The sequence below is a fragment of the Aythya ferina genome (genome assembly GCF_964211825.1).
Source record: "Aythya ferina genome assembly, chromosome: 2".
In the NCBI taxonomy this organism is placed as follows: domain Eukaryota; kingdom Metazoa; phylum Chordata; class Aves; order Anseriformes; family Anatidae; genus Aythya; species Aythya ferina.
Genome location: NC_140297.1, coordinates 152,213,258 through 152,234,868, shown reverse-complemented (window position 1 = coordinate 152,234,868; position 21,611 = coordinate 152,213,258). Strand labels below are relative to the sequence as shown.

Below are 21,611 nucleotides of genomic sequence, written 5' to 3'. Positions count from 1 at the left end.
TTGTTATGTAAAACCTTTCCTTTCTCATTCTTAAATGAAAAAATATTCTGTCTCTCAAACACTGATCCATACCTTGTCCTTTTCTTGCATATGGCAATTGTCTGGAGAAAGATTGGGTTGTTTAGAAATACAGGACATAGGAAATGCTAGGCTTGCTGTGTAATACACCTGTTCTATTCTCTTCACACAGTATTGAAATTAAGAGTGCATATGGGGGATATATGGCAGAACAAGAAAACTTGAACATTTCAAGATCAGACAGTTACAGTCATATATTTTTATTTCTGTTCTGTTCTCATATTTCTAAACCCAAAACTCTACCCTATAATTTTGTTAGTTTTAGCAAGTATCAGAACTTAGCAGAACATCTTCCTAAAACTATTTTCAAACCTCATATGTATGACATCCTTTTACCTCTGAACTATCAGTGTCATCTCAACCAGTGAAGATACAAGAAAAATATTTTCTGCTACAATAAGATTATAAATAACCAGAATGAAATTATCTAAAATATAAATATAAACTGTTGTTATTCTGAGTTAGGTTTAAAGATGTGAAAAAAAATACCCCCCCAAAATACATTGCAGCTTTTTGAAAACCTTTCACTGTAGTGGTTTTAGATATCTGAAGCATCAAAGAACTTAGAATCCACTAGCAGCTCCTGCTCCAAGCCAATCTGTAAAATACTTTAAGGTCTTCTTGCAAAATTATAGTCAATGTTACCTTCACAGTCAGCTGGTAGAGATAAAAGTCAGATATGATCTTGTATGGGCTCTCTCTTTTAGCACAAAAGCAAGGCGAAAGAAAAGGAAACTACAAATGTCAGAAAAAAATGCCTTAAACATATATTTATTTTTCTGACACATTATTTATTTATTTATTGGGAGGAGGGGGGAGGAGGGTAGGGGAGTCAGTTAGATTAACAATCACAAGATGGAAGATCAAAATATGAAAATTAGAGGAGACTGTTTTTAAAGGTGGCAATAGCATTTAGAGAGAATGTAAATCACTACTAAAATGCATACAAGCTTTGAGAGATTATATCAAGTCAGACTCATTTTTAGTTTTTAGGAAGAAAAGCTTCCTCTAGTACAGCCAAACTGCAAGCCCCCTTGCAAGATGTTTTTGTATATTCTTCAAAACTGCCATTGGTCACTGCTAACAGTGAAAAACATGGACCAGATGAGTCACTAGCCAATGCCTGAACCCTGTCTTAGTTATTCCCGCCCACTGCAGGCTTCCCCTTGGTATGTGAGTTATATCAGAGCCGTGTCCTTATCCCAGCACCTGTTGGCAATCCATTTGATGTCTCTCCCAATTAGAAAATGCTTTTATTTACTGATGCTATACAACCCTCTTCTGAGTATTTGATTATTATCTCTGTTTAAAGCATCTCAAGTCTCAAAAATATTTCTCTTTCAGTTTGCATCAGAGAGAGATATATTTCCATCAGGTTGAAGCTTAATAAATCAGCTTTTGTACAGGCTTTGTGCAAGCTAAAGTATCACCTGCCTTCAAATCTGAAAGCTCTCCTTCAGTGCCATGAACTCAAAAGTTCTGGCAGTTGTGGTCTTGTCCATGTGCCCCTCAGGCAAAAAATGTGATGTTTCTGCATGTTCTCCAGCTAGCAGACAGCTGCCATTTTTATATATACAAATATACATGTATAAATATGCAACAAATATATATATATGTATTCATATATAAACTGTGCTGTGCAGGAATATTAGTTTTGTTCTACGTACGTGCAGCACTGAAAGTCATCTAATTTGGTTAGACAGTATCAGGCACTGCCACTGTTCGTGTTTGAAATTCTTACTGTGCAGACCCTGGATCCCCAGTACAACAAGGAATGAGTATTCAAGGGAATGCCAATAGCATATCTTTCACTATCTTTTTAAAAAATTAAAAGACATACAAGTGCATGTCCCCACAACAGAAATATCTCATTTTGGTGCCACAGACTTGAAAGTCCTCCTTGACACTGTGTTGGACTTTTGGATTTAGTTTTGCTGAAAGATGCTCATCTCTAAGAAGTAAAACATGTTACTTTGAAAAGTATTTGGGATCATATATGTTATTTCCTCATGAAACCCTGTTCATTATATATATATATATATATATGAAAAGGAGAACATATTTATTCCATACAAATATCTTCTAATTACTAATCTCCTGTCTGATACCATTATGTTTTTATTTAAATAATAGAAAGGTGTTTAAAAGGAAAATAACTTTCTGAAAATTTCTAGTCACTAACCATAACAGTAATGACAAATATTGTTAGTCCCAATATTTCTCTGAGAAACCCACAATACACAAGGCAAATAAAGGATATTCTTTCTGGCAATGAAATCAAATTCTTTCTGAGTCAAAGATCTTCGGCAATGTTGAAGAAATTACATGGCAAGAGCAGCCTTCCAGGATGACAATACAACAGCTACTCTTATCTTGTTGGGTTTTATTTTTGCACTTCTTTTCTTTCGGAAATTACAGCTTGAATATACAGCAAGGCTGGATTTTCTCTGGCGTGTTCAAGCAAAAGAAGAAATCAATGAAATGAAGGAGTTAAGGGAGCACAATGAAAATATGCTACGGAATATTTTACCCAGTCATGTTGCCCGTCACTTCCTGGAGAAGGATCGGGATAATGAAGTAGGTATCAATTTTACCTCTGAAAATTTCATTTAATTAGCAAAAGAAAAACAGACCTTTTCAGGAATTGTTTTTACACCATTCTCAATAGTACTCAGTACAAAAATACTGCCTGTATTTGGCATCTGGTCCGTATTTTAAAAATAAATGTATAAACAGTGAATTAAAAAAAAAATCATGTTTTAATGTTAGGGAAATTGGGAAATTACTATTCTCTGTGTTCTGCACATCTAGGTCTGCATATGGACTGCTGTTTCCAGCTTTAGGGTCCCCTGTATGAGATACATAAACCTAGCAGAACAATTTCAGTTTAGGGCCACTAATATTATTAGTATTTTCAGACACCACGACATATGACAACAGGCTAAGAGAGCTGTGTTTGTTCAGCCTTAAGAGGAAAAGGATAAAGGGTAATCTTATTGTTGTCTTCAACTACCTACTGGTTGGTTATAGAAAAGACAAACACAAACCCTTCTCAGATGAAGGACAAGATCCAATGGACACAAGTTGCAGGATGAAAAATCCCATTTAGATGAAAGAAAATTTTTGTCCAGGGATCTGGTCAGATATTTCATCAAAGCCTCACAGAGGATGTAAAATCTTCAGCTTTTCAGTTTGGCAAAGGCCATGACAAACTTGACCAAATTGTTCCTGCTTCTAATGGAACCCTCCAAAGCTCCCTCACAACTTTTGAGTCTATGAAAATCAAATATTCCTAAAAAAGTTACAGATATTTAACAAAATACATGTGAAAATTTAAGATAGCCCAGTATTGCAGAAGTATTATTACAGCCTTGCCAATTGTTATGCAAGAAATCTGTTCAACAGGCAGCAGTAGACCCAAGCCTCTTGCATCTCCAGACCTAAGAGAACATCTTTGCCATTTCATATTGCTTTGCTTTGAATTGCCTTCTCTGTGCAATTAACAAAGCACCCATTTCAGAAACACAGTTTGTAGCTTTGTTTCTAAAGCATATTTGCAATACACGTAGAAAAGCTTTATAAGTGTAAGCTAGTTGTGCTGAAGGTCTGTCAGATTGAGGGAAAAGTGGTAAAAAGTCTGCTGGTGATGGAGTTTCTGCGTATTCCTAAAACAGAATTTGGAGAGGGATTGCTGAAGAGATAGAAGAAAGATCAGCATTTGATTCTAAAAACAGCAGGAAATCACTTAATCCTTATCTGAAATAAGGCAAATGCATATTTTAATATTATCTGTGAATAAAGACCATTGTATTATAAAATTGGGATTTTCTCATTTAATGTTGGAATTATATTTAACAATGAAGACATAACAAATGCTTCAAAATTAAAGTTGCCAACTCTGACATACCCAGATTCATTGTGTAGTAAAATGGATTCAGGTCTCCCTCTTTCTGATTCTACATTTTGAAAATAGATGTAGGCAGCCAAATTACACTACACAATGTGGAATCATTGTGCTCTGAATATGTGATTTCAAATAACACCAAGGGAAAGGTGACATAGTGAGAACCTGCAAGGAAAGGAACTATAGGAATCATCTTATTGAGGAATACCCACTCTGTGGGTATTAAGTGGTCATAAAAACACCACATTTGCACATGAGAAAATGTATGTGCGAAACCTGGCTAAAATACTTCATTGCAAATAGAACGGACCTGATACCAACCTTGAGAGTGTTTTGTCATGTCTCCATTATGGATTCTCAGGGAATATGTGTCCTCTCTTACTACACATCAATTCACATACACTCACATGTATAATAAACTTCAGAAGCAAACAGATGCCCCACAGATCATTGCTGATGCTTCAATAATTTGCCATTGAATTCGGTGCCACCACTTTTGCATTTTGTAAGACAATTTCCCAGATTGACTATACTTGTGGATGATTTATGTGTGAGTTGGCTGGCTGTAACATCTACTACATTTTAGTACAATCAATTCTGCTATTCAAGTCTGACCATTAAGTTAATTTCTCTGCTCTCAAAACATGAATTCCCTGTAATGTATACTGTAAGCATTTTCTCATGGATATATTATTTTTGTCTTGATGCTTCTTACCAAAAATAGAAAAAACTAACAGCTGAAGGCTGAGCCAATTGTTTTCTATCTTCAAAATCTGAGGAAAGTATATGTCTGATTGCATATGTGCTTCAAGTGCATATTGTCTTTTTTTCCATAAGGCTCAATGAACTAGCGTGTATTACTTTTTTTCTATATCTGTGAAAGAAAACAGAAATATCCTTAGAATATGACTTCCATGACCCTGTAGATGTTCTTCAGTGGAGGAAAGTGTAAGGGTAAAATGGTAATCAATCTCTCTCTCTCTCTCTTTTTTTTTTTTCTTTTTTTTTTTTTTTTTCTTTTTTCTCCTGAATAAGAGGTTGGCAGTGCACTTGGAAACTAGTAGAATTTTTCTATTTTCTCTGGAGGACACATTACTAAAAAGTCTAGATAAGCAGTAGCATTAAAAGCATACCAAAGTGCAGGGCAGGGGTTCAAGATGCTTTTATAGGGAGAAGCAGAATGATGGAGCATAGGAGCCTGAGGTGTTCACATTAAGTGTATGGGGTCCAGTCCTTTTATAATGAGGGTAAAGTGGTAACGTTTCCTAAAGCACACTAGTAAGAGCATTGAGAAGCAACTGCTCAATGCCAGAATATCAAGGGAAGTCCCAGGACAGAAACAAAAGAAGTACCCAGACATTGGGCTACACTATGCCAGTTTTTGACCTTGCACTGCCAGGACACAGGAAGACCCAATGGTTGGAAGTTGAAATTAAAAAAAAAAAAAAAAGAAAAAGAAAAAAGGAGAAAAAAAGAGAGAGAGAGAATGTGTGTTGTTGTGGTATGTTATCCACTAGTAAAGCATACCAGGAACTGTGGAGATTCCTTGGCATTTTTTTTTTTTTCCTAAAAATAAAAATAAATTATTTGGTCTCAAAGAACTGACTGTATTTCACATGTATTTTCACAAGAACAAATACATATATAAATTGTCCATTCAATACCAGAGTGAAATCTATATGTACCATAAGTGAAAGTTTATGCCAGGGGACACTTTATCATTATAGCCTCCTAGGTCTGGTCCCTTATAGACTACTTTCTATCCCCAGTAACTCTGTTATAACCCTCGCTTCTGTTTCTCCCTTCTTCCAAACCTTAATAACAGGAACCTCTCCAAGAGCCAGGCAACCAGATGGCTCCATAGTCACCTTAAGAGAACCACAGGTAGAACCACAGGAGAATCAAAGAGTAGACAAATTTATAAAGACTTCTAAAGTATAAATTATCCATTTGAAAATGAGGTAATTAATAGAATCTTTTCAAAGAATTCATATTAAACATTTAAAATGACCCCACCTGGTCCCTGTTATCCTTGTTAATCTACTAATCTAGAAATATATTGATAGCTCCAAACATGTAAGACAGACTTAAACATCTTAAAAATAATAAATATTAGGTTCCTTTTACTTCCCTAACAGTGTTTGATTCTCTGTTACCTATACATGCAAATTAATTCCTCATTCTTTCAAGTGATTCCTCATATAAATTCATATTAATTCAGAAATTCTACTTTTTTATTTTTTTTAGTTTTTCTGGTGTAGTCTCCTGACCTCAGAAGCAGTAAGAGAGGTTTTCTAATAAAGGTCAAACCTTGCATAAAATCCATAATAAAAATATGAAAGCTGTCAGCCTGCTCCTGTTGAACCTGGCTAGTCAATTACACAATATACTAATGGTGACCTCAGTTATTAAGGTACTATTCATGGAAAAAATAAACATATTTTAATTGCTGACAAGGACTTTCTCTTCTCTATATTCCCATTCCAACTTGTTTTTTTCAATGTTCTTTTAGGAATTGTACTCTCAGTCTTATGATGCTGTTGGTGTGATGTTTGCTTCTATTCCTGGATTTGCTGACTTCTATTCCCAGACTGAGATGAATAACCAAGGAGTAGAATGTCTGCGCTTGCTGAATGAGATCATTGCAGACTTTGATGAGGTAATACCAGCAATTAGAGAAAATCTGGTAGTGCTTAGGTGATGAGTTCCCTAACACCAAATACTTCATCCTAAATTATCAAATTTACTATTTTTCTTCCAATAATTTTCTGATTTTTTTTTTAACTTTAATTGCTATTACAATTGTCTATTTTGCATTTTAATTTCAATTTGCCAAACTTTGGTCTGAATGACTAGTGAAACTGAAATCAATAGTTACTTGAATATAAAGGTACGCAGTTAAAACTAGTCTGCTCCAGCATACCTAGAAGTAGAACATGCCTTTATTCTGCAGAAGAAAGGGTGAGAAAATTTACAGCAGTTCTGGGAAATAATGATCTAAATAATGGTATTTATAAAGGTATTATTTTGAAGGCAATGAGTGAATGGACTTGGTAAACATTAAAGGTTTTAAAAACAGTGTCAAGTTAAATGTGAAGCACACATCTTTTAATCTTTTGTTGGGTAAAGAATGAAAGGTGGTGGCATTGTTACTGATGTCACTTGTCTGGTCAAGTAAGTAATACATTGGTTAAGCTGCTTGCTTTGTTAAGGAATTCAGAGGTGGAGAGGAAAAGAAGTGTGGAAAGGACATAAAAAGAAAGAAGTATTTATATAGGTATCCTGTCCTGTTCAAGAAGGTTAACAAGTGAGATTGGATCTATGTTCTGGACTGGAATATTCCATATGGGAAAGAGAATTACAGATAAAATGGGAAAAACACATTCTTTTTAGAATTTTTCTGAGAAACACAAAATTGGCACTAACCTGGACTGCAGGGGATTGGGCATATGTATAGCAAGTAATCTTTGAGGAACAGTAAAAAATCCTAGCCTAGAATCTCATGTTCTGTTTATCTCTGTTTATCCAAAAAAAAATTTTTTTAATTCTTTTCTGTATTGTGGTAGAGTATCAAGTGGGGAAGTGAAGAGTGTCTTGTCAGGTTGATATTGACACATTCCAAGAAAGCAGAAGGAATGAGTTAATTCCTTCAAAATGATCTGGATCTAGATTTTACATCCCACATGAGTGATGTAACCATAGAACAATTTTCTTAAACAGAATAGGGAAAAGCTCTACTTAGGTAGTGCTTTGCAAAAATGAGAACAGCTTCTACCACTGTTTGTTTCTTTTTATTGTTTTGACTCTCAACTCAAAAGGCTTTATCAGAATACAAATTCTTAAATGTGAGTTTTTGAGAGATGACGAGAAGGGATACCAGGATTCTATCTATAGATTAAGCATACAGATTATTTTTTTTTTCTTAATTAATATCTCAGTCCTACTTTAAGTACCGATCTCCCTTTGAGGAGCCAGTCTAAGGGGTTTTGTTTGTTTGTTTTGTTTTGCTTTGCTTTGAACTACAGACATCTCCAAGGGCTCCAGAGGAAGCTACTGGAGAAAAAGATGAACACTAGGAGACTTCATAGAGTGGTAGCTCATGAAAGCTGGATGAGGGTCAAATGTACCAAATTGTGAGACACAATGAAATTGAGGGTTAATTTGTACAGCTGAGCAAATACTAAAATTGACAGCAGGAAATAGAAGAATTCACAGATGCATCCCTGTGCATTTCAGTAGAAAACTAACTTCCTCTCCTATGAGAAGATCTCTGTCACCTGTTAAACTCCTGATCTGCTTTCCTTATAGGTATAAATATCTCATTCTTATCTCTGAGATCTTGCACAGCTGTCAGCTTGCTTCATGATTAATAGTTTTGTTTTTCTTTCCAGATCTGATTAAAATGATTATGGCTCAAACTTAATGCAAAGCCTATTGCTATGAATTAATTTAAGATATCTTTTCATGCATGTTCATATAATCTTCACGGCAAAATTTCATTGCTGCTGAGGTGATTACTGAAGACAACATTTTCATCAAAAACCTTAATGTGATAGTGCATTCAGGTCCCCAACACCTGTTCTGTAATTAATAAAGGACCTAATTAGGGACTGAATTATGTCCCAGACACGTTTAGTTGAATAATAGATATGTTCTTCGTATGAGTAGTAAATGAAATTATGTGATCCCCTGCTGACAGCTAACCTATTTCCAGTGTAGTCATGCCATTAGTTTACTCTGTCTAAGCAGTCTGGAAGGTGACAGAACCACTGTGAAGAGAGCAATCCTAGACATGGAAATGGAACCAGAAGTCATTTCAGGTCCAGTGTTTCAGGGGCAGTAATGTTTCCACGTAACTATAGACTGACATTATATGATGTCATTGTGCCTTTCTTTTCATGATGTTTCTTACCAAGATTATCTGTCTCAACACAGGCCTGGAAACAAAATGCAGATGTGCAGCTTGAAAGCAGAGGAGATATATGGAAGAACATATGTCCTTCATGGATTAATATTGTTCCTCAGCTTCATGTGAATAACTCTGCAGGGACAGCTGGATGTACAATTCTTAGGACAGGAAGACGTATGGGACTGGCAGGTCCCATACACACCATCAGAAAACTCATACTATCCTAGAGAAATCTGTTGGATGTTTTACCAGGAAGCATGCTCTAAATAACACTAGATATCTATGTTTAGATAAGTGAATTGAGTTCCTAATCTCAAATTAGATTCTACACTGTGAATCCCCACCTTACCTTTTACAGGTAACAGTAATAGGGATGTTGTATCCATAGTGCTAGGAATATATTTCTGAATGAAAGCAGTAGTAAAAATTGACCTGGTCTGAAAAATGTGATAGGGTGGGTTATTTTCACTTCATTTTAGAGGCATTTATTTGTTACAATAAAACACAAAGCTTACTGTCCGGATCTATTTTGTTTTGCACTTAGTGGAACTGTGTTAGGGAGTCAAAAATATTCAAACAAAAAGTAGTGAACAGTGGCCTTACAATATGTGCCACCAGCAGCTGGGCAGGGTAGGAGTCCCCAGACAACTCAGGATGTGACTGACTCTTTCTTAGGGAGTCTGGGAAACCTGGTCCAAAAGTCAGTATTGGGGAGCAGGTGACTAAGTCTTCTCAAAGCACAGTCATCACTTAGGATTTTTTTTCCCTGAAGGCCCACAAATTTGTTGATTTCTAGCTTGTCCAGGCATCTTGTTGATTGAGGCAGAATGGGAGATGTTTCAGGAGATATTGGGTTCTGGACTGACAAAAGGACACTTTTTTTTTTTTTTTTTTTTTTGACACATAGCATCATTACATGATACAGTTATTTCCTATTTTGTACCCAGGCCCAGAGGTACTGAAAGGAATATTTCACACTTAAACAAACATGAACATTACAAATCTGTTTTTATAATTACTCTTTTTTATAATTACTCATAAGTGTCTGAAATCTTAAGACACAAACAGGGCTAAACTCCCATTCTTAGAAATGTTGTTACCAAAAATTAATACCAGAACATTTCTCCTGAAAATTCTGAGTCTTGACAGACTTTTTTTTCTGTAAAGTAATAGTCTTTCTAGTCATTTAATCCATCATTTGTGTATCTTAGTGATGGTACAGTTGGGACTTGTTCTTTAATAAGAGTTTACTAGTTCATAGGTTCTTTTTCCCTCTTTCCCTCCTTTTTCCTTTATCCTGCAGTGATTTGCACGGTGTTTATAAAAGCAGATTCTAATATACTATGTTGTCACAAACATGTTTTTTGGCAGCCTGCAGGATCCTGCTTTCAGACTTTGCTGATTACTTTACGGTTGTGTGGCATGTCCTGAAGCATTCCTTTTCTACTACTTTGTACATGTTCTACTGCGATCATATACCACAGGGTCTGACCTTAGCTGTACATGAACTGAATGATTAAGCTTCAGTTTCTTTTCAGATACCAACCACATTACAGTGATTGAAAATGTTTCCTGGACTATCTTGGTAAATTAGCAAGCCTACTTAAAGTCCTGTAACAAATAGCTGTTGCCTTAAGACTGAGTGGGAATACCTTTTCCCAATAACAAATTCCATCATCCTGTCATACTGTGAAGAAAGTAATGGGTAAATAAACCATTATTTGAAGAAGGAAAGATGTTTAATAAACAAGATAAAGCAAGAAAAAAAAATAGAGATTTATAAATAATAATGAATGAGAAGAAAGAAAATAAGTTTATTTCTTTTAAATTTCCTGAGAGACAATAATTTTTTTCTTCCTTAAAAATAATCATTTTAGATATTCATCATGCATTTTATGTTACTGTGCTCTCTGCTGTTGTTTCCAGTGAGCATGTGAAATGAAAACATAGTCTGTTTTTAATCAAGACCATTTTCTCCCCTTGCCCACACACCTGGTGCTCTCAGGCTGCTCACAAAAGCATAGAAAAGAGAAACATTACTTTTTTTTAAGAGAGCAGTTGGAAGAGCTGCCCATGTAGGAGAGAAATGCAGATAATGGGCTTTTCTGGCAGTTTAAAGAAAATGAGAAGCGGGTCAAGTTTTTGGACTTTCCTGACTTGGAAGGGAGCCATTAACCATATGGCTGTGTGTCCCCTGCGCGATGCTGTGCGGCCTCCCATTAGAGACAGATGGTGTTGTATCTGTACATGAACGGCAGCGCTTCCAAGCCCCTAACACTGTGGCTGACGTATGCAGTGGTTACTTCAATCGCCAGGGATATTTCATGTTATGCCTTTGGTATGCTTTTCCCTTTGAATGAAATAATCCCTTTAGTTTTTAATTGACAGGAAACTCAAACCCACAAGATGGAAAAAGAATGCATGATGCTGTATAAAAGAAAGGGGAAAACTTCATTATTTTTTTGCCTCTCCAGATATTTTTATTATTATTATTATTATTATTATTATTATTATTATTATTATTATTATTATTATTTACATTTACATTTAAATCCCAACTTAAGAACTGAAAGTTTCAAATTCATTGCCTAGTGGTTTGGTTGTTGGCTTTTGTTTGTTCATTTGTTTGTTTTGGTGGTGGTAATGGTTTTGGCTGTTGTTTTCCAGGACTGCCTAACCATACTGATGCTTGAATTTATTAGATACTGCATCGCATATCTTGGAGTTTCCTAGAGTATTTTGGTGTTACCTTCAGTAATACACATATTTAAAGCCTGTGATGAGGTGACGTGTCCACTTTCCACATAAAGCTCTGCTGTCTTTGGTAGAGTTCACAACCTGAAATCTGCGTAGGTCTCTCAGGCTCTGATCCCAACTTAATGCAAAGTCTTTGTTTAAGTCTTTATTACTGTGAAGATGGGCTTGAAATACGGACCAGATTTACATTCCCACTCTACCCAGTGCTTTAGTTGGCAGACAATATTTATTCTTTCTCTTCCGGATTCTTAATCTGGCTAGTTTTTTTTTTATTATTATTATTATTTGCTTTTATCTATCTATTTATTTATTTATTGTTATTACTCCTTCTTAGCATCAACACAGATGTTTACTAATTCCTCTTGGTTCCCTGATTATTATTTTTATTTATTTATTTATTTATTTTGTAGAAGAGGTAAATACATAACAAAAGTGCAGATGGAACAACCAATGGACATGCCGGCATCAGGCATGGTAGAAAATACGGGGAAACATGCCATGCGTGAGGACTTGATCTCTCATAGAAATTCTTTGGAGGCATCTACCTCTATCCACTGACTGTGTAACACGGTTAAATGGTTAATTGGTTGAATTCCCTTTAATTCTGGCCTCATCACCTGAAACGTTGCCATAAGAGCACTTAATTTAAGCAAACTGAATTCTTCCCAAAGAGATTTAGGAATACTTTAATGTGATTGCATGTTCTTATATACAAGCACACATACACAAAGAGTTTGTCTTCATTACTTTTCTGTGATTATAACTCAGCAAATGTGGGATTCATCTGCATTTTTGTTAGGCTGGAATATGCATGTCTTGTATTATCCATTCCAAAATGTACCAAACAGCTTTACAGAGCACAGCAGGCTTTAGCTTGAATGCACTCTGTAAATAAATGATGTTGCAAAGAGCCACAGCTCAATGTGTCCCAGAACATGGAGCAAACTGTGTGCCATGAGGGGAAGAAAGCATGAACACAAAGATTCATTTCCATATCTGTACAAGCATTTTGCAATAAAAATTACACATTCTTTGTTTGTTTTTGTTTGTTTGTTTGTTTTTGTTTGGTTTACATGTGTATTAGTTACTAGGTGAAGAGAGATTTCAAGATATTGAAAAAATTAAAACAATTGGCAGCACGTACATGGCCGTGTCAGGATTGTCACCTGAAAAACAGGTAAGAGAATAGTCTACTTTAAGAAGCAAAGCCTTTTGGTGTGATCACACCATTCATATTAGAAAATATTAGTGTTATCTTTTTGATGTTCATAGAGCTGTGTATGCTAAAAGAAAATAGACATTTGGGGCTTCTGGCAGACAACAGTTGCACTTCTTGATGAATTGAAATGCCATCTTGTACTCTGAACAAGAACCATATGGATTCTATCTTCAAATTTGAGTTTATCAGAGAGAAAAAAAATCTCCTTTCAATCACACTGATGTGAATCTAGAGCAGGTCTATCTATATCTTCGGACATATTCTAAAGTTACCACTGTAACTCAGAGCAGAATCTGACTGGAAGTTTGCAATAATGTTTGAAAAGAAAGGATCTGTTCACTAGCAGCATGCTTATGTAAGTGCAAGGCTTCATTTAAACATTTATTACAAGGACATAGCTGTGTATTTTTAGACAAAATGATAATCTATACATCAAAATAAAGCTGACATGTCAGAGCATTATAAAACAAGAAGTCTGCACATTGCCCCCACCTACAGAGGTGCAAACCAACCTGTGCAAAAAAATTAGCCACAGAAGACACATACACTGTCATAGCCATGAACTTCAGATGAGCCAGATGAGAGAAATCCATTCATTGCTACATGCAATAATATGCCTGAAAATTGGGTCTCCAAAGGAATAAAATGAGTTTCTAAAATACATCCAACAAGAAGTTGGCTGCTGTTGAAGTCTGTCTTGCTTGGCAACCAGTGCCTCCCCACAAGGAAGAACACCACAGAAGAGGGGTGTGCTGCCCCAGATCAACAGGAGAGTGGGAATCAGATCTGCCTACATTGATTGCAACTGCCAAGAAAACAGCAACCAGATTAGACTGAGCTTTATAAACTAGAAAATTTCCATTGTTTGTTTAGAATACATTATAAAACATGTGGAGTGTAACTAGCTGAGCATCTCCCACCTACAGAGTAACAAGTGATGCTGACAGCTAGAAATCCACAAAACTAGGCATGCATAAGGCTTTTTTTGTTTTTTTTTTGTTTCAGTTTAAATTGCTTCTGTGCAGAGATGAGCAAAGAACTGAACATCAGACACACAGCTCCTAATTCCTTAGGCTTGATGAGGGTAAAAATTCAAAATGAGAAAATCTTCACTGCATTTCCAATGATTAATTCATCCTTTTTTAAACAATAAAAACCTAATGAAATTTATATCTATGTTTTAAATATACTTATCTACATACATATATATGTATGTGACTGCATCAATATCTAAGAGGTGAGGGTTACTGAGGGAAGATGACATGCCCTGAACTGAATAAAGCTGAGGACATGGAATGTAAACAGAAGAGGGTGAAGCTAGGGAGATTCTTATGATCTGGCTTAAATACTGAGGATGATCAAAATGTCAGAGGGCTGCACTGTGTGATCCAAGGTGGTGCTTGCAATGCTTCATTCCTATGGAAATTTTTTTAATGAAAGAATTACTCAGCTTCAGAATAGATGAGGTGACATCATAAAATTATCAGGCCAATCTCAATCCTCTTTATACTTCTTTTCTCAGCATTAGATGGATTTCAATATGCATTGTTAATTCCCACTTTTGCCTTTTGGATTATTGGTAGGAAATTGATTTCTCTGGTACTTCATAGAATCATAGGAAGGTTTGGGTTGGAAGGGTCCATAAAGATCACTGAGTTCCAACCCCCCTGTCCTAGGCAGGGACATCTCCTACCAGACCAGGCTGCCTAAAGCCCCATCCAGCCTGGTCGTGAACACCTCCAGGGGTGGGGCACCCACAGCTTCTCTGGGCAACCTGTTCCAGTGCCTCACCACTCTCTGAAAGAAGAGTTTCTTTCTAACATCCAATCTAAATATACACTTCTGGTTTAACATCATTCCTCTTTGTCTTATCACTATCTGTCCATATAAAAAAACATGTACTTCACAGTGAGCTTTCTTGTATCCAGGTACACAAGTGTTGTAATATAAGTGAGAAGCATTAATTTAACTTTAATAATACCCTATCTGCCTTTGATCTAGCACATTTAGACTGTTCTTACAGATTCCAAATCTGTAAGATACTTTGCATTTGGTGGGGATGGGTGGGAGCTGTTCTGACAGGCAAATGCAAAACATTTCTAATGTTGTTTTTAATGATTCCTCAGCAATGTGAAGACAAATGGGGGCATTTGTGTGCTCTGGCTGACTTCTCCATAGCTTTGAATGAAAGTATACAGGAGATCAACAAGCATTCTTTTAACAACTTTGAGCTTCGCATTGGTAAGCATAGTACAAGCGTGAAAATTAAAACGTGGTTTAAATTAAAAAGGGGAACAGTAGCTTACCCTAAACTCTGTGCACAGTTTTTGTGCACAAAGCCTTTTGGCTTTGCACAAAATCTTAATTCCAGTTCTAACTTGATCTGTCCCCGTGGCAGCATCTCTAAACTGCTGCTAGGGGTAAACTGTTATCCTGGATGAAATCAATAGGGTGGGATGACCTGAACATATGCAACATAGCAGGAACAAATCAGATGACTATTTATGCTGACTGGATCACTGGCAAAAACCAACTCCACTCAGAAGAAACATGTCCTTTACAGACAATCTTACCATTAGAAAAGCTGAAGTGTATTCATTAATCACAGCATGGAGGGTGGCATCATCACTGTTTGTGCCAACTCTTCCTAACAGTTTTGAACCATGAAAAACTCCAGCTCCCAGGATTTTTCAGGGAACATTCATCTATGTCCAGTAAATGTGGATCACTTGCAAAGATTTTATTGATCATGAATGCAACTGTATTTGGAGACCATGTCTATAAAGAATTTATACATATGTATGTATTTGCGTATATAGTCTTTTAAGAAAATCTAAAAATGTAATATCTTTTTCCCAAAGTTGCCTTTCATTACCAGAAAACTTATTCTTAAAACTCCATTTTAGGGGGAAAAAAACTCATTTTTATATTATTTCTTGCAAAATTTATGCAGCAATATCATAAGATATAGTCTTCCAATAACTTCATAGGAATACTTTAGTATTTTCACTTCATGGAACATGCATATAAGGATGTCATTTCTGGATTGCATAGCACTGACAGGGTTGCCTTCAACAAGTGCAGGGCCAGAAAGATCTTTCCTACTACTTAAGAATAATTTTGCAGGAATTTTGGCAATAGTACATGGAATACAGATGACATGTAAGTACTGCAGTTCCACTGTGATGGATGCCCTGTCAAATAGTTCTGAGGATATAACTTTTGTTCTCTACTTTTCCTGAACTTTTTTTCTTACTTTCTTTTTATATGCACCTTTTCTTAAACTTAAAGATAAGCGTATGTGAACCAGCTTTCATACAGTACTGAAGGGCAAATATGGGTTTTGGTCATTTTCAACTGAATGGATGTTCTTTTTCTCCCTCTCTCTCTTTTTTGTAATAGGGATTAGCCATGGCTCTGTCGTAGCAGGAGTTATCGGTGCTAAGAAACCGCAATATGATATCTGGGGCAAAACAGTTAATTTAGCAAGTCGAATGGACAGCACAGGAGTTAGTGACAGAATACAAGTGCCTGAAGAAACGTATCTGATCCTGAAGGACCGAGGATTTGCCTTCGACTACCGAGGAGAGATTTATGTCAAAGGTATCAGTGAACAGGAAGGAAAAATCAAAACATATTTTCTTCTAGGAAGAGTTCAACCAAATCCTTTAATCTTACAACCAAGAAAACTGACTGGACAGTATTCATTAGCAGCTGTTGTATTAGGACTTGTACAGTCTCTTAACAGGCAAAAACAGAAGCAAATCCTTAATGAGAACAATAATTCTGGAATCATAAAGGGACATTATAACCGGAGGACTTTGCTCACTCCCGGTGGATCTGAGGCAGCAGCCCAGGCAGAGGGGGCTGACAAAACTGAATTGCCATAATCAACATTTTGTTTGTGTTCTTTTTTTTCTTTTTTTTTTTTTTTTTGTATTTCTTTTATATATAAAAATAAATATACAAATAAAAAAGGTTTAATTTTTTTTAGAATAAGCGTGATTATTTTCTGGTGTGACATTTTTATGAGATTCCAGTTCATCCATTTTTACAAATGCTGCCAGTATCTCTCTCCATTTACTATTATTCACCTCTGAATGTCCAGCCACAGGAGCTGTAGGCCTCTGCTCAGCTGTGCTGGTTACCCACAAAAAAAAAGGTCAAGAATAAATCCCTGACTTAGGGGGATTTAAAACATAAATTATATAGGCAGTTAATCTTGGGAAAATAACATGCTTGCCTTGTGGAAGCAAAGACAAAAGGAGATTGAGTAGGTTCTTCTCACTTTTAGTTGTCTTCAAGTAGAGTGATATCCATCCAAATTAGTTGTCTGGTCTCCATAACAACAACTGAAAAGCTAGTCAATATAGCCAATAGATTGATGTGTGTTACCTGCCCAGATGTGAGGCTGTGGGACATAGAAGAGAGAGATTTTACCCCAGACCCACTGACTCCATTGACTGGCTGTGGGTTGTTAACAGAGATTGAAGTGTCTTGCCCACAAGGCTGCACTGCAGTCAGTATTGCATGTCGTTACCCACCTGAGCTCTAGCACCCACTCCAGGAAGTCAAGGCTCTCCTGTGGGCACTGTGCTATATCTGTCAGTACCATCTGAAGGGTTCAAATGTACTAAGATATCGTGAATGACATAAGACATAAATGGACTTGTCTGGAGTCTACAGTTAAATCTATTGTCCAGTCAAAGAATTAACCAAATTCCCCTGGTTCACTTTCCTGAGCTTAGCTCTTAACCCCATTTCCAGTCTGAATTTTTAGCAAAAGAAGGTTTCCCTCAAGCCATAAAACAACAATGTGCTGAAGTACAACAGGAGACAAAGCTCACTGATGAACGCCTGCTCAGATACCTCAGAAGGAGGAGAAAGGCTGTGACTGAGGTTACCCCAAATGATTTGTGTGCCAGAACAGAGACAGTCCTGCTATGATGCCAAAATGGCACATCTAGGTGCTACAAACCCTGCATTAAAACAAGTACAGGGTGACTTTGTTTTAGGATAGCTTATCAGCTTTCCCCTGGAAAAAAGTAAATATATAGCACAGGTACCTATATGTATCAGTGCTATGATTCATACTGATCAGTAAAGCGCACAAATGAACCTCTCATCAAATCTGTGTGCTCAAAGGAGCTGGGCTTGTCTCAGTAAATATTATCTTTAAAATAAATCACAGATGGGAACAGCAGAACCTGCAATCACACAGCAATCCCCAGACGAGACCCCAGACAGCCAATACAGTGCAACATATGGATTCTTGGTAAATACAGGCTTTGCTTTTTTACAGGCTGTTACACAGTCCTTAATGAAAACTGGGATATCTCAGGTGTGTCACCACTGGATTGGGCACATTTTTATAAAGGTGGCCATTTTGGCTAAAAAATATCGATGCCTACATTATGGTTTGCTAACAAAAGAGGCATCAAAGCACAAAAATGATTAATTGTAGTATGACAAAAATAATGCTTTTCATTGTAAAACAACATAAAGAATAGGTATGCTGGGCAAAATTTGATCATCTGAATGCAGTCTTCAGAAAATAAAAATAACAAAAAAGGCCAAATAAATTCCAGAGAAAACCGTATCACTGAAGGATGGGTCTGATCACAGATATCAGAGAGCTGTCAGAAATGTTATACAAAGTGGTGAGGCTGCTCTCATTTCAAGTTGATTACTGATTTTAAGCCCTACAAATATCATCTCATTACACCATGTAGGAGCACTGTAAAGAAGAGCCCCTCAACCACCCAGGACAGTGTTGGTGCTGTAGGAGGAAGACAAGACATGGCTTATATCTGAAGCAGCTAAACTAATTTCACATTTAAAGTGGTATTTGAAGCCCTAGAAAAGGAAGTTTTGGCTGGTTTAAACAGCTCATAAAACGGCTGTCCTCTCCTCAGCTTATCTCTCTGCTGGATGTGGGTTCACTCTTCCTGGTTTTCTAGACCTTTAATTCTTGATAAACACATATCCCAGCTGAACCAGTTTTCTAATTCTCACTACTGCTACCAGCCTCTGTAATGACAATTAGCAGTGAGTGGAAAGTGTTATCTAAACAGGTTGGGAGACTGGAGACTGAGGGCACCTTCGCTGTGTCTTAGCACAGGCCTATATCTCCTACTTCTTATCCTAGACACGGATGGCTTTCTGTGTTATCCCTCTCAAAATCCCCATTAGCATAACTATGTTCCCAAGCAAAATTGTCTGCTAAAGAAGTCTGAGCCTGTGTTGACCAGATAAAGAATGTGGCAAATCAGCTCATTACCATGAATAATTCTTTAGTGAGGAATTTCACCTATGTCTGTTGTAGGTAAATCCCTGCTTTGGTCTATTTGTCTACATGAGGCAGCTATTTGTCACCCCAGCAATTACACTGCCTGTTCCTTTTCCAAGTGCAATGACCTTAAAGGCTCAGCAGTGTTATTCCCCGTTGTAGCATTTGTTTTCAGAGGAACAGCAGCTACTATTTATGCACTGTCTTCTAGTTTTACTCCATGACTTCATGATATCATTAGTGCATTCAGCTTTCCCTCACAACACTATCTTCAGGGATTCTTGTTCATACAGAACAGAATTGTTCATACAAGAAGGATCTGTAAAGCCAAAACACCTGGTTAATATCCTTTGAAGCACATATGCTTGGATAATAAAGGCGAATTGCCTTGATATTGTAGCTCCTTGGCCAAGCCAGTTAGCCAATATCGAGGACTTTGCTAGATTCTTCCTATTAAGAGGAAAAAGTTTTGGCAGAAACTCAATTTACTTTGATGTCATCTTATTCATTTCTACCTATGTGCACTACAGAGAAAAAAGAAAAAAAAAAAAAAAAAAAAAACAACAGCAGCCAGCTGCTTCTTCAGAAATTCATACCTCAGTTCCTCTGACAATCTCCACGCCATAAACTCTGCTGACTTCAATGTTTTCTAAACAAACAAGCTGAACTCCATAGCTTACAAAAAGCAACATACAATCAACTGCATCAAGGGCAGTTTATGCCACCTTTGAAGTACTCATTTTTAATCATTAAAGGAGACAGAATATCGACAATCTGGATAATCATTCTGTACCGAAGTCATCATTCTGCAAAACTCCATGTGGATATTTGCAACCATTAACCCTGTACTCTAGTAAAGACCATGTGTGTTGCAAGAGTGCTTGTTTGCAGGACAGTGAACAGGTGTTAGGGTTGATTAATTTATACCATTAAACAATTTTAGTAATAACTATCCAGAAAGTTACAGTTAACTTATGATACCTATCAAGGTATCTACTATAAACTCATATTAAGACTCGGGAGAGAACAAAGCTTAGGTGTGATATCATTTAGAGGTGTGTGCTAGCTGACACAGAGCAGTTCAAAGAGCAGCTTTTGCACCTACAGGGAAAATATCACTCACTGTCCTCAGCTTCAATTCATTCCTGATTATTTCACAGTACTTTGCACATTTTGAAAAACACAGAAAAAAAATATCTCATTGAATCCTTCTCTCATTAGCAGAACTTCATCTGCCTTTTCCTAAGTGCTGCAGGAGTCAAGGAGTTTAGACAAACACACAGTGCAGCGATGGTGGCTCGTAGCCAAAGGGCCTGTCGCTGCGCGCTGCTGAGCTGCGACACAGGCAGCGGAGAGCCCTGCTCCACAGCCAACTTGGCGAACACACAGAGAAGTGATCAAAGGAGCAGGAAATAACCACATTAACCATCGTCAGTGGTACACGGCAAGCGTTATAATTGCACAGTCAACTTATTAACCTCCCCATGATTCCTTTTTGTGTTGCTCAAAGGCAGTGACATGATGAGGTGTTTGCGGTTTCCCCAGCTCTGAGCTTTGCTGGAGGAGGGGAAAATACAACAGAGGAGCAGTCAGCAGATGGGAGGGAAGGGGTAAATATTCAATATTCATATCTCTAGTCACTTGAAACTGCAGTTGAGTTGCTATTTATGGAATGCTTTCATTACCTCTCCTGGTTAAAGAAAAAAATTAGTCATTGGTTTAGGTAACTTTAATAGATAAGGTCCAATTCCCCCTCCCCACCCCCCCCCCCCCCCGCCCCCCAATTTACATTTTTATTTTTTTGGTCTATTTTCCACTAAGCGCTTGTTTAGGTGAAGGCTGTCAGAGTTACAGAGCCATCCAGAGACTGATTCATTCAGCTCTTTTATGTAAAAATGACAGCAATGTGCAGGGTTGGTTAGACAACATCCCCTGTAAAATGCAACTCATGCTTCTTCTCATGACCCAGATCTCCCTCAGCCCAAGGTGCATTTTTTGTGATTTTTTTTTGTTTTGTTTCCTGATGAATATGTTAATGTTGATTTTTTTTTTCTTTTTTAGTATGCTGTAAAACCTGTTTCACAGGACACGGATTTTTAGAAGGTCTAGAAATCAGCTCCTCCTTCAGCTTTGCAGTATTAAAATAAAATAAGTGCCACCATTGTGACATAACAAGGGAACTAAAAAGAAATATCAGATGGTTTGCTGAAAATCTAAGGTTTTAAAACAAATTAAATATGTGTGAAATGACTTCTGATTGCAAAACCCACTCCCAACAGCAGTGACATGGGATATGCTAAGGGATATTTTCACAGTAGCAGGATATTAAGTATGATTTTAATTAACTCATCAGTTACTTAAAATAATAAAACACAACACCCTCTTCCTAATCATTTTCCCTCACAGTGACTATTGTGACAAACTGTCAGTTTTTCAGTTTTTATAAATCACAGAG

The 21,611-nt window shown here is 36.8% G+C and overlaps 1 protein-coding gene across 1 annotated transcript in view; it reads left to right on the top strand.

Annotated features, from left to right (window-relative positions):
* Positions 1–16,791, top strand: part of ADCY8 (adenylate cyclase 8) — a 123,297-nt gene extending 106,506 nt beyond the window's left edge. Inside the window, exons 14-18 of the mRNA XM_084508988.1 lie at positions 2,497–2,655; positions 6,495–6,641; positions 12,733–12,825; positions 14,994–15,108; positions 16,270–16,791. Of these exons, the coding sequence (XP_084365114.1) occupies positions 2,497–2,655; positions 6,495–6,641; positions 12,733–12,825; positions 14,994–15,108; positions 16,270–16,757 (1,002 nt within the window). The 3' untranslated portion in view covers positions 16,758–16,791. The remainder of the gene's footprint in view (positions 1–2,496; positions 2,656–6,494; positions 6,642–12,732; positions 12,826–14,993; positions 15,109–16,269) is intronic.
* Positions 16,792–21,611: the final 4,820 nt, after the last annotated feature.